At 42.7% G+C, this 12,324-nt stretch overlaps 1 protein-coding gene across 4 annotated transcripts in view; it reads left to right on the forward strand.

The window, feature by feature from the left end:
- Positions 1-5,095, forward strand: part of DGUOK (deoxyguanosine kinase) — a 34,539-nt gene extending 29,444 nt beyond the window's left edge. For 2 of the 4 annotated variants that reach the window (XM_081483798.1, XM_081483803.1), the window contains 3 exons: positions 3,607-3,722; positions 4,313-4,412; positions 4,845-5,095. In XM_081483798.1, coding sequence (XP_081339924.1) covers positions 3,607-3,722; positions 4,313-4,412; positions 4,845-4,871 — 243 coding nt within the window. In that variant the 3' untranslated portion in view covers positions 4,872-5,095. The remainder of the gene's footprint in view (positions 1-3,606; positions 3,723-4,312; positions 4,413-4,844) is intronic. The other 2 variants (XM_081483802.1, XM_081483804.1) reach the window with 1 other exon arrangement.
- Positions 5,096-12,324: the final 7,229 nt, after the last annotated feature.

Consider the following 12,324-nt stretch of genomic DNA (forward strand, 5'->3'; position numbering starts at 1 on the left):
CTGGACACCCTGTGCTGCAAAGACCTGGAAACAAGTGGCACCTGGGTGTGGGGCTTGGGAAGTACAGTGGTCAGACCCATGAGCAGTCCCTGTCCAGTTGCTATCTCTGACTTCAGGCAGTCCAAACAACAGCTCTTCCAGGAGGGTGGGGTGGAGTGAAGCAGGCAGCTGCCGTTTCCAGCTGCACTGTCTTTCCTATTCACATTCAGCGTGTCCTCCCCATGAGGACTGAGGTAAAGAGGAACCAGACTAAAGCACTGTTTGCACAAAATTGGTTTTTTTTTTTTTTTTTAAGAACTTGTAACCATATCAGTAAAGCAAGAATTACACCAAATGTTCAAAATAAGAAGTTTACCTAGGCTTCTGGGGGGGAAGAAAAGTTTGCTCTATTAAGTAAATTAATAGTGCAAAGGGAAATGTTAGCCTATTTTAACAGGAGAGACTTTAGCATCAGTGTTTGCCTGCCAGCAATGAATGAATAATTATAGCTTTTATAAAAAGAATTGCTCTGCCCTAGTGTATAATTGAAAACATAACGTCACATTCTAAAAAATACGCATTTCCATTAATTCTGATAATATTTTTCTCTCAGGAAAATTAGGTAGCTTTGCTATGTTTAGTTGGAGAAGGCAATGGCACCCCACTCCAGTACTCTTGCCTGGAAAATCCCATGGACAGAGGAGCCTGGTAGGCTGCAGTCCATGGGGTCGCTAAGAGTCGGACACGACTGAGCGACTTCAGTTTCGCTTTTCACTTTCATGCATTGGAGAAGGAAATGGCAACCCACTCCGGTGTTCTTGCCTGGAGAATCCCAGGGATGGGAGAGCCTGGTGGGCTGCTGTCTATGGGGTTGCACAGAGTCGGACACGACTGAAGCGACTTAGCAGCAACAGCAGCAGCTATGTTTAGAAATCCTGAAGCTACCTTGCTGGCAGGAGTGTGAATTGGTCAGCCTCTAAGGAGGCAATCTGGCAGTGTATACTAGCAGGGTACATAATTTTGCCCTATTAATCATGCTTCTTGGAATTTACTCCATAAATATGCTCCCACATAGGCAAAATGGCTCATGTGCAGGGCAGCATTGTTTATAATAGCAAATTATTATAAACAACCCAAGTAGTCATCAGTAGAGGCCAGTTAAATGTATTATGCTCCATCGATGCACTGAAAAACTCTGAAGCCATGAAAAAGAACTAGAAGGTACTATACTGACATATAACAATCTTCAAAACATATTCTTAAGAAAAATAAGAACTAAGTGGGAGACCTTTTATATTTTTTTTAAGTGGAGGTAAGACTGTATATGTGTAAAATCTTTCTGAAAGTAGACAACAGTCACTAATATCTGTCATCAGTGGGGTAGAGCACTGGGTCATAGTTAGTCAGGGCTGTAAAGCTGTGTGATGGGGAGGCAGGGGAACAGGGGAAGAGGTCTTGTAGCAGGCAGCAATGAGGAAAAGATGTAGGGACAGAATGACAGAAGGAAAAAGAGGAGGTTCAGAGTGAAGGAAAGTAGAGATGGAAAAAGATGAGAGTAGGAGCAAACGGTCAACAGAGATAGACTAGGTCAGAAATGAAAACATTCAATGAGTATGTGCAATAAATATGTATTGACCACCTGCCCTGCCAGGCCCTGTGCTCAGCCCTGAACCAGACAGATTCTGGCCTGCCTTCTGGGTCTCCCCCAGTCACTGTGCCCTCAGAGCACGCTGTGCAGACCTCCCTCTGTCATCTGATATAGCTAAAATGCCACCAGTGGTCTGTGTTTGTCCAGGGCCTAGAGAGTGCCTGGCTCACAGAGGGGTGCTGAGTAAGCTGCTACCAGCGATGAAGGGGGAGCCCCTGACTCTTCCAGGAAGCTCCTCTGACTGCCCCAGCCCAGTTGCTGTCTTCCTTATCTGACTTCTGTACTTAAGATCCAAACCTCACAGTAGAGCACCTGATTTGCTGTTTTGCATATGTTGTTTTACTTGTTATCTAATTAGATTATAGAATCCCTAGGACAAGGACTTCATCTAACTTTAGAACAGTTCTTGATTCAAGGGAAAGAGATGAAAAGGGATAAGTGCTAAAAGTATTAGCATGTTAGAGTGTTAACCTGTGTTAATCAATTTGAAAAGTTGGGCAGAAGATCATAAATGAAATTTGTTTCTCTGGTTTTCTTTCCATAGAGAAAAGACAGTACAAGAGGGAAACAGCGAAGATTGCCTCTTTGGGAATATTATACATTATATTTGGGGATAAAAGTTTACATTTGGGAATAAAACTTAACTATTTGAAAGAGAGAAGTCCTAAATCAGTGAGTTAATCTACGTGTTCTTCCTAGGACAGATGACACTGAATAATGAAGTGTTTGCCATGCATAGAGAGGAAGGAAGGCAATTCAGGCAAAGCAGACATTCAGAGCAAAAGTTTTGAGATCTGAAAGAGCTTGGTCTGTACTGCAGACAGGAGGTCACATCCGACTTCAGGGGAGGAAGGAGCTAAGGATGTCAAGCATGGAGAGTTAGGAGGGATGGCCAGACTCTCAGGGAATGGCCCTGTGTGACCAGTAAAGGAGAAGGTGACATTCCCTGAGCCATTGTGCTTCAGATTTTCTGATCAGATGAAGACAGACTAGAATTATGCACACTCTGGAAGAACTGAGGGACAGAGTGAGTCTCATGCCTCACTTTTTTATTTTTTGAACTTTGACCTATGCAGAATTTGCATTCTGCCCCAGAGTGAATGTGTGATATGACATGACTTTAAATTACTTACCCTTTTGTAAATATGATGTTACTCATACTTCCTTGCACCTGGGACTGAAGGCAATAAGCACCCTGTGAGGTACTTTAAGCAAGGAGAGTCATACTGTTACAGTCAGCCCTCCGAATCCAGACATGGAACCCCCTGATGTGGAGAGCGCACTGCCATTTCATACACATACGGGGCTCTAGCAACCTTGGAATTTCATATCCACAGAGGGTCCTGGAACCAACCCCCCCCCAACCCCCACTGCACATACTGAGGGACAGCTGTATATTGCAATACTCTGGAAGGGTGGACTGAGCAGGAAAAGTAGAAGAAAAGACAGCATTTGCCAGGAACTGATGGGCTCCCTTCCGTGAGTCTTCACAGTGACCCATGGGGTTGATGAGAGGAAATGGAAGCTCACAAAGCTTACCACCCTGGTGCCTGGTGAAGGTGGGAATTTAATCCTGGACTTTCTGATATTAAGGCCTGTGCTCTTTCCATACACTTCACTGCCTCCAGGAGGCAGAGAGTCAGAAGTCTCTTGCTCCATAGTCCAGGTGAGAAATGATGGGGACCTGACCATGGCAGGGGTGAGAGAGAGGCAAGGAGAGAACCAACTGGAGAGAGATGAAAGAGAATTCAGTGACTTTCTAGATGTGGCAGGGAGGAGGAAAAAAATAATAATTCTGGGTTCCTAGGGTAGATGATTTTGCCATTAACCTGTGATTCACTAAGAAAACAAGGCAGCAGAAGGAATGTCACAGCGCTAGTGTTCAGGATAGACATAGCAAGTAGGCCTGAGAGCCCCCCAGCTTTTGTAACAGCTGAGTTAACCCATGAGCTCAGCAGAGCCTGGGGATTGTTTTTCAGGTTTGTTTAAAGAGACTACACCGGAGGGCCAGGGAAGAGGAGAAAGAAGTTGAGCTGGCATATCTGGAACAGCTTCATGGTCAACACGAAGCCTGGCTTGTCCACAAGACAACCCCGTAAGTGGAGAAGAGAGTGGTAGTGGACAGAGGCCTGCCTTCCTGCAGCCAGTCATTAAAATACAGGAAGCTGAACATGCAGCCCCTTAAGCAGGTTCAGAATGTCCTGGAAGTGGTTGGAATTGTCAAGCATTATCCCCATCAGAAATTTAATACTGGATATAATCTATATATTCCAAGAAACTTTTTTTGTTAGATTCTGTTTCCCAGCTTTTTTATTTTTCAATATTCCCCCAGACTGAACATGGTGATTGATGATGATGAAGTAGTTGGCTCAGGGTAAAGGGCTGAAAAATTGTCAGTGTGTGCTAAGTTAACATTCCTAGTTTCAGCCTTTCCTCCCTTCAGGCTTGGTGTGCTATCCATTTAAATTGTTTGGGGCTCTGACCTTCAGTATCAGTCTTCAGACTAAAAAGAAATTTCAGTCTCGTCTTTCCATCCAACTTTATTGAATTCCTTTTTTAAACTGTTTACATGAAATTTCCCTGAGAAGCCCTGTGACCTTAGAGCTGTTCTGAATTATTAAGACTGGTGAGTATGTGAAGCTTACCGTCTTTTTTCTGTTCCCTAAATATCCGTGCTTCTTACAGGCTCCACTCTGAGGCTCTGCTGAACATTCCAGTGCTCGTGTTGGATGTCAATGATGATTTTTCGGAAGAAGTAACCAAACAAGAAGAGCTCATGAGGAGGGTGGGGAAGACCTTAACTCCTGCTTTTCTTTTTTTACACTTATGTCACTTCAGAACTTCAGTATGGGTCCTATGCATTGCGCCTCAAATTGCATTTCACACTCCAAAGCCTGTGGGGCCTTGGATAAGTTATTAATATAATCTCTATTCTCTAAAGTATTTGGGGCTAATAATTGTTACATACTTGCCTTGTAAGATGTGTTTTCTAGCTGACTTCCTCCTCTGAGGTATTCTAGAACTAGGGAAATGAGACTTCTGGATTCTCTCCAGCTCTGCCACTTGATACCCTGGGCAGGTCACATTTCCTTTCCATACCTGTGTTCTCTTCCTCACAAAAAACTCGAAGGCTTGGCTACATATGCATTATGGATGGACTAGTGTATAGTCTCCTGAAAATGTGAAATTTAATTTTTCGTTTTTCTCTTTCCCACAGGTAAACACCTTTGTAAAGAATCTATAACCAGTACTGGGATGGTCTAGCTGTGATCTGGGCTCTCTGACTTTCTAAAGCCAGGAAATACCAAGCCACTCACCTTTCTGTCCCCTGTTCCCACCTGCTTTTACCTCTAGAGTGCTCTGACACTCAGGGGGTTAGGCTTCTGTTATCCTTAGACCTAGCTCTAGTCTCCTTTTGTATCTCAAGGACTTCTTAAATAAAGTCTATGCTTTTGTGGATTTTGTTAATCCAGTTGTTCATTTATTTCAGCTTGTACCTACTGTTCTGAGCTCCCCTCTAGACTAGCCATTTTCACTTGAGAAAAGTCCTTGCTTGTTTTTAAATCCTTCACCTGTCAGACTTCCCTGTGTGTTCACTGGTTCCTTCTGACATGCCAGGGCAGGAATTGCTTCAGAACCCTGACCAAGCTCTGCCTTAGGCATGAAGAAGGGGAATAAAGTGACTCAGGAGTGGGTGGATGTGAAGCGTGAGCCCCCAGAACCAGGAAATAGAGCTCAAACTCCAGGAAGCTTTTCTGTCTCTTCCCATCCAGCACTCTTGGTGTGGGTGATGGGGTGGGTACTTAGACCTTTGTCCCAAAGCTGAAGAACCTGGATGAAAGAAAAGGGGGGAAAGAGGGAGAGAATAAATCACAAGCTTAAAAGTTCAGCATATGACATTTAGGGCTTGGTCATCCTGGCACTCTGGCCTGCTCCAAACACCTACCAAGTGAGTTTCAGGTTAACTTCATGGAGTGAATTTGTCTATGCTGGAAAGAAAGAAAATTTTTTTGTGTGCTGCAGTTCAAGCTTCAAGGACAGTTTATTGTTAAGAGAGAAAAATACATGACTCTATAGAATTGAGGGCTTCCTTGATGGCTCAGAGGTTAAAGCATCTGCCTCCAATGCAGGAGACCCGGGTTTGATCCCTGGGTCAGGAAGATCCCCTGGAGAAGGAAATGGCAACCCACTCCAGTATTCTTGCCTGGAGAATCCCATGGACAGAGGAGCCTGGTGGGCTACAGTCCATGGGGTCGCAAAGAGTCAGACACGACTGAGTGACTCCACTCCACTCCACTATAGAATTGAAGTGCTTCATTGAAAGAAGCCTACAGATCTACGATTCATCAGGATCAGAATTCCTGCACTGAGCCCTTAACAGCTGCACAGGCCCACAAGAAAATGATTGAGCTTGGGACCCAGAGTGTCCCAGAAGACAGAAACCTGCGTTTCCCCTGATACTTGGGAAAACGAATGTGAGATTGGTTTCTAATAGATGTGTGAAGTTTTGAAATAGCACAGCATTTCTTTATCCTACTTAAAAAAATTTTAACAGCTTTATTGAGGTAATTCATATACCATACGATTCACCCATTTAAAGTGTTCAATTCAGTAGTTTTTAGTATAGTCATAGAGTTGTACAGCCATCACCACAATCAATTCCAGAATGTTTTCATCACCTCAGAAAGAAATGCCATACCAATTGCAGTCACCCTCAATCCCCCACTTTCCCACAATCCCCACCCACCTGTACCCTGCTCTGGGCAATCAGCAGTCTACTTTCTATTTCTACTGATTGGCCTCTTCTGGACATTTCATGTAAACAGAGTCACATAATATGTGGCCTTTTGTGACTGGCTTCTTTCATTTTCAAGGTTTTTAAAGATTCATTCAAGTTGTAATACATATCAGTACTTCATTCCTTTTTATGACTAAGTATTTTGTAAATATACATTTTATTTATCCATTTATCCATTGATGAATGTGAGGGTTCCACATTTTTACTATTACGAATAACGCTGCTATGAAAATTCATCTACAGGTTTTTGTGTGGACGTATGTTATAATTTCTCTTGGCTATATACTGAAGAATGGAATTACTGGGTCAGATGATAACTCCACGTTTAACTTTTTGAGGAACTGCTAAACTTCCGAAATTCCATGTTACACTCCCTCCAGCAGTGTATGAGTGTTCCACTTTCTCCACATCATTGCCATCTATCATTTTGATTATAGCCATCCTAACAGGAGTGAAGCTGTATCTCATTGGGATCTTGATTTACATTCCACTAATGGCTAATGATGTTGAACATAACTTTCATATACTTATTGGTCATTTGTATATCTTCTTTGGGAAAAAACGTCTGTTCAAATCCATTTTTTCAATTGTGTTTTGTGGCTTTTTGTTGAGTTATAAGAGTATATATTCTGGATACAAATCCTTGTTACATAGATAATTTACTCATATTTTCCTTTGAAGCATGAAAGTTTTTAATCTTGATGAAGTCAAATTTATTTTTATCAACTTATTTTGGCATCATGTCTAAGAAAGTTTTGAATAACCCAGGGTCACAAATATCTGCTATGTTTTCTTCTAAGAGTTGTATAGTTTTAGCTCTTATATTAGGTCTGTGATCCATTTTGAGTTAATTTTTGTGTTGAGTGTAAGGAAGGGATTCAACATCATTCTTTTGCATGCATACATCCAGTTCTTCCACTCCAGTGTCCTTGCCTGGAGAATCCCAGGGATGGGGGAGCCTGGTGGGCTGCCGTCTATGGGGTCGCACAGAGTCGGACACGACTAAAGCGACTTAGCAGCAGCAGCAGCATCCAGTTATTCCAACACTATTTGTAGAAAAGATGAATCTTTTCTCCCATTGAATTGTCATGGCCAAGAAAAATAACAGTCTTGGCACCATGTTGAAAATCTGTCCCACTTGTTCGTGTGTCTATTTGCCGCTTCGGGCTTTGGACAAGACCAGGGATGAACACAGGATATTAGGTGTGTTTGGAAAGTCAATGGTTTTGGTACTTGAGCTCTGAGGGGCTCAAATGTTTGACTGCTATTTAAGTTTCCAGGAGCCACTAATGTAGAAATCACCTGTAAACCCAGAGTAAGAGCACTAGGTCCGCACCCTTCATTCATTTATTCAATCATCAACAAATATTTGAGTATCTCCCATATGCTAGAGACCAAGAAGGTAACAGTGAACACAGCACAAGGCAGACCTCATCCTCACCTCCCAGAAACTGTCATCTAATGGAGAGGGTGATAGTCACGGACCAAGTATTGAGGTGTAGTGACCGTTTCAAAAGATGTGCAGGTGTACTGTGGGGGCCTATAACAGAAAGAGCCAACATAATCTGTGACAGTCCCCCTACAAAAGTGACAACTATTCTGAAGAATGAAGTATCTAGGCAGAGAAAAATGTCCTGTGCCAAGGCTTTCATGTGAGAATGAGGCATTAGGCCCAGATTGACAAAACTTGATGAGGTTAATGAGCTTATCATTTAAGAATGCTCTCCTCTCTACACTCTTTTAAAGTCTGAAAATCTGCAAATAAAGTGTTTCTTTCCATTTGTAAACATAGCCTTTAGAGTGTAAATATTCTCTGAGATACTCAAAGCAGTCAACAGTCTCACCTGAAACAGTTTGTCATTTTCCAAATTGGTAGCTGTGCTGGTCTGGTGAGAGTGAATATTTTAATGAGGAGTAGTTTGGGACTTTAAGAATGTGGGCAGGAGTAGGTCCGGGTGAGGTGTTTAAATATGGAGATTAGTGTCCATCAGCAGACGAATGGATAAGGAAGCTGTGGTACATATACACAATGGAATATTACTCAGCCATTAAAAAAAATACATTTGAATCGGTTCTACTGAGATGGATGAAACTGGAGCCCATTATACAGAGTGAAGTAAGCCAGAAAGAAAAACAACAATACAGTATACTAATGCATATATATGGAATTTGAAAGATGGTAACGATAACCCTATATGCGAGACAGAATAAGAGACACAGATGCATGGAACAATTTTATGGACTCTGAGGGAGAAGGTGAGGGTGGGACGTTCTGGGAGAATAGCATTGAAACATGTATATTATCATATGTGAAACAGAACACCATTCCATGTTCGATGCATGTGACAAGGGCTCAGGGCCGGGGCAATGGGATGATCCAGAAGGATGGGATGGGGAGGGAGGTGGGTGGGGGGTCCAGGAAGGGGAACACATGTAAACCCATGGCTGATTCATGTCAATGTATGGCAAAAACTATTACAATATTGTAAAGTAATTAGCCCCCAACTAAAATAAATAAATTTATTAAAAAAAAAAAATATGGAGATTAGGTCTTCACTGGCAGGCCAGGCTGGGTGGGCTGTTCTCAGCCTTGGATTAGAAGGTCCCCCGGAGTCAAGTAACCAGGAGTAACAAAACAGCTACATTTCTTTCCAGTGTCAGTTCAGTTCAGTCGCTTGGTTGCGTCTGACTCTTTGCGACCCCATGGACTGCAGCATGCCAGGCCTCTATGTCTATCACCAACTCCCAGAGCTTACTCACTTTTCAAATGAGTCAGCTCTTCGCGTCAGATGGCCAAAATATTGGAGTTTCAGCTTCAACATCAGTCTTTCCAGTGAATATTCGGGACTGATTTCCTTTAGGATGGACAGGTTGGATCTCCTTGCAGTCCAAGGGACTATCAAGAGTCTTCTCCAACATCATAGTTCAAAAGCATCAATTCTTCGGTGCTCAGCTTTCTTTATAGTCCAACTCTCACATCTGTACATGACCAGTGGAAAAACCATAGCCTTTACTATATGGACCATTGTTGACAAAGTAACGTCTCTGCTTTTTAATATGCTGTCTATGTTGGTCATAACTTTTCTTCCAAGATATCAGTTCAGTTCAGTCTCTCAGTCGTGTCCGACTCTTTGCAACCTCATGAATCGCAGCACGCCAGGCCTCCCTGTCCATCACCAACTCCCGCAGTCTACCCAAACCCATACCCATTGAGTCGGTGATGCCATCCAGCCATCTCATTCTCTGTCGTCCCCTTCTCCTCCTGCCCCCAATCCTTCCCAGCATCATGGCCTTTTCCAACGAGTCAACTCTTCACATGAGCTGGCCAAAGTATTGGAGTTTCTGCTTCAACATCCGTCCTTCCAATGAACACCCAGGACTGATCTCCTTTAAGATGGACTGCTTGGATCTTCTTGCAATCCAAGGGACTCTCAAGAGTCTTCTCTAACACCACAGTTCAAAAGCATCAATTCTTCGGCCCTCAGCTTTCTTCATCGTCCAACTCACATCCATACATGACTACTGGAAAAACCATAGCCTTGACTAGATGGACCTTTGTTGGCAAAGTAATGTCTCTGCTTTTAAATATACTATCTAGATTGGTCATAACTTTCCTTCCAAGGAGTAAGCGTCTTTTTATTTCATGGCTGCAAGCACCATCTGCAGTGATTTTGGAGCCCCTCAAAATAAAGTCAGCCACTGTTTCCACTGTTTCCCCATCTATTTGCCATGAAGTGACGGGACCGGATGCCATGATCTTAGTTTTCTGAATACTGAGCTTTAAGCCAGTTTTTCACTCTCCTCTTTCACGTTCATCAAGAGGCTCTTTAGTTCTTCTTCACTTTCTTCCATAAGGGTGGTGTCATCTGCATATCTGAGGTTATTGATATTTCTCCTGGCAATCTGGATTCCAGCTTGTGCTTCATCCAGCCCAGTGTTTCTCATGATGTACTCTGCATATAAGTTAAGTAAACACGGTGACAATATACAGCCTTGACGTACTCCTTTTCCTATTTGGAAACTGTCTGTTGTTCCATGTCCAGTTCTAACTGTTGCTTCCTGACCTGCATACAGATTTCTCAAGAGGCAAGTCAGGTGGTCTGGTATTCCCATCTCTTTCAGAATTTTCCAGAGTTTATTGTGATTCACACAGTCAAAGGCTTTGGCATAGTCAATAAAGCAGAAATAGACGTTTTTCTGGAACTCTCTAGCTTTTTCGATGATCCAGAGGATATTGGCAATTTGACCTCTGGTTCCTCTGGCTTGGAGAATTTTGAGAATTACTTTACTAGCATGTGAGATGAGTGCAATTGTGCGGTAAGTTTGAGCATTCTTTGGCATTGCCTTTCTTTGGGATTGGAATGAAAACCGACCTTTTCCAGTCCTGTGGCCACTGCTGAGTTTTCCAAATTTGCTGGCATACCGAGTGCAGCACTTTCACAGCATCATCTTTGAGGATTTGAAATAGCTCAACTGGAATTCCATCACCTCCACTAGCTTTGTTCGTAGTGATGCTTTCTAAGGCCCACTTGACTTCACATTCCAGGATGTCTGGCTCTAGGTGAGTGATCACGCCATTGTGATTATCTGGATCGTGAAGATCTTTTTTGTATAGTTCTTCTGTGTATTCTTGCCACCTCTTCTTAATATCTTCTGCTTCTGTCAGGTCCATACCATTTCTGTCCTTTATTGTGCCTATCTTTGCATGAAATGTTCCCTTGGTATCTCTATAATTTTCTTGAAGAGATCTCTAGTCTTTCCCATTCTATTGTTTTCCTCTATTTCTTTGTACTGATCATTACCATGTGGTAAAATCTGCTGTTCTGGAACCAGAATAATTACCTTAATGTGTTTATAATGCGGATTGAGGTTGTGAAAGTTCTCAAACTCTCAGGCCTTTAACATAAGGGAGAAGGTGATAGTTTCAGGTGAAATTTATTTGTTATATACAAATGCAAGAATCACTGGGAATATGAAGAAAGAAAATAACATACACTTTGAAAGACTACTACTTAATCTTCAGCCGTCACTTTAAAGAGTAGGCAGTTTTAGTCTCTGGACCACTTTCTCCTTCTTGAAACTCTCCTTTGTTGGTCTCTTCTGGCTTTTCCAATGCTTGGTATCTCCCTTTCTGTCTCTTTGCCTCACCTTTTTTCCTCTAGTCTGAAATGCTGGTGTTGCCCCAGGCACCCTTGGCTCATATCTATCTCTGCTCACTCCTCTGGGTGATTTTGCATTGGTTTCTATTGCTGCCATACTAAATTACCACCAGGGTGATTTAAAGCGGTACAGAGTATTATCTCACAGTTATGAAGGTCAGAACTCTTACGTGGGTCTCACTGGGTTAAAATCAATTATCTACATGGCTGCATTCCTTTCTGGAGGTCCTAGAGGAGAACTTGTTCCCTTACCTTTTTTGTCTTCTAGAAGCTGCCCACATTCCTTGGCTTGTGGCCCCTTCCTCTTCAAAGCCAGCAGTATTGCATCTCTGACTCTTCCGCCATCTCTTCTCTTTCTGACCACGGCCAGGAAAGTTTCTTGCTTTTAAGGGCCCACTTGATTATACTGGGCTCATCTGGATAGTCCAGAATACTCTGCCATCTCAAGGTCTTTAGCCTTACCTACATCTGCAAAGTCCTTTTTGCTAGTGAGGTAAGATTCACAGGTGCCAGGAATTAGGGTCTGCATGTTGGGGGGAGGGGCATCATTCTGCCTGAGACCTCAAACACTCATGGTGCACACTGCTAACATGGGGTGAGGACTTTTTAAAAACTTCGAAAAGTAATGGAAAACGTGTATCATTTACGATAGAATAGTGTAGAGAATTCCTGTATCCCAGTTGCTCATGACGTAATCAGTCAGCCTAAGATCACTGGGAACAGACCTGTATTTTGGCAAA

This window comes from Giraffa tippelskirchi, chromosome 4 (assembly GCF_054371585.1).
Source record: "Giraffa tippelskirchi isolate mGirTip1 chromosome 4, T2T-mGirTip1v1.2.pri, whole genome shotgun sequence".
NCBI classification, from domain to species: domain Eukaryota; kingdom Metazoa; phylum Chordata; class Mammalia; order Artiodactyla; family Giraffidae; genus Giraffa; species Giraffa tippelskirchi.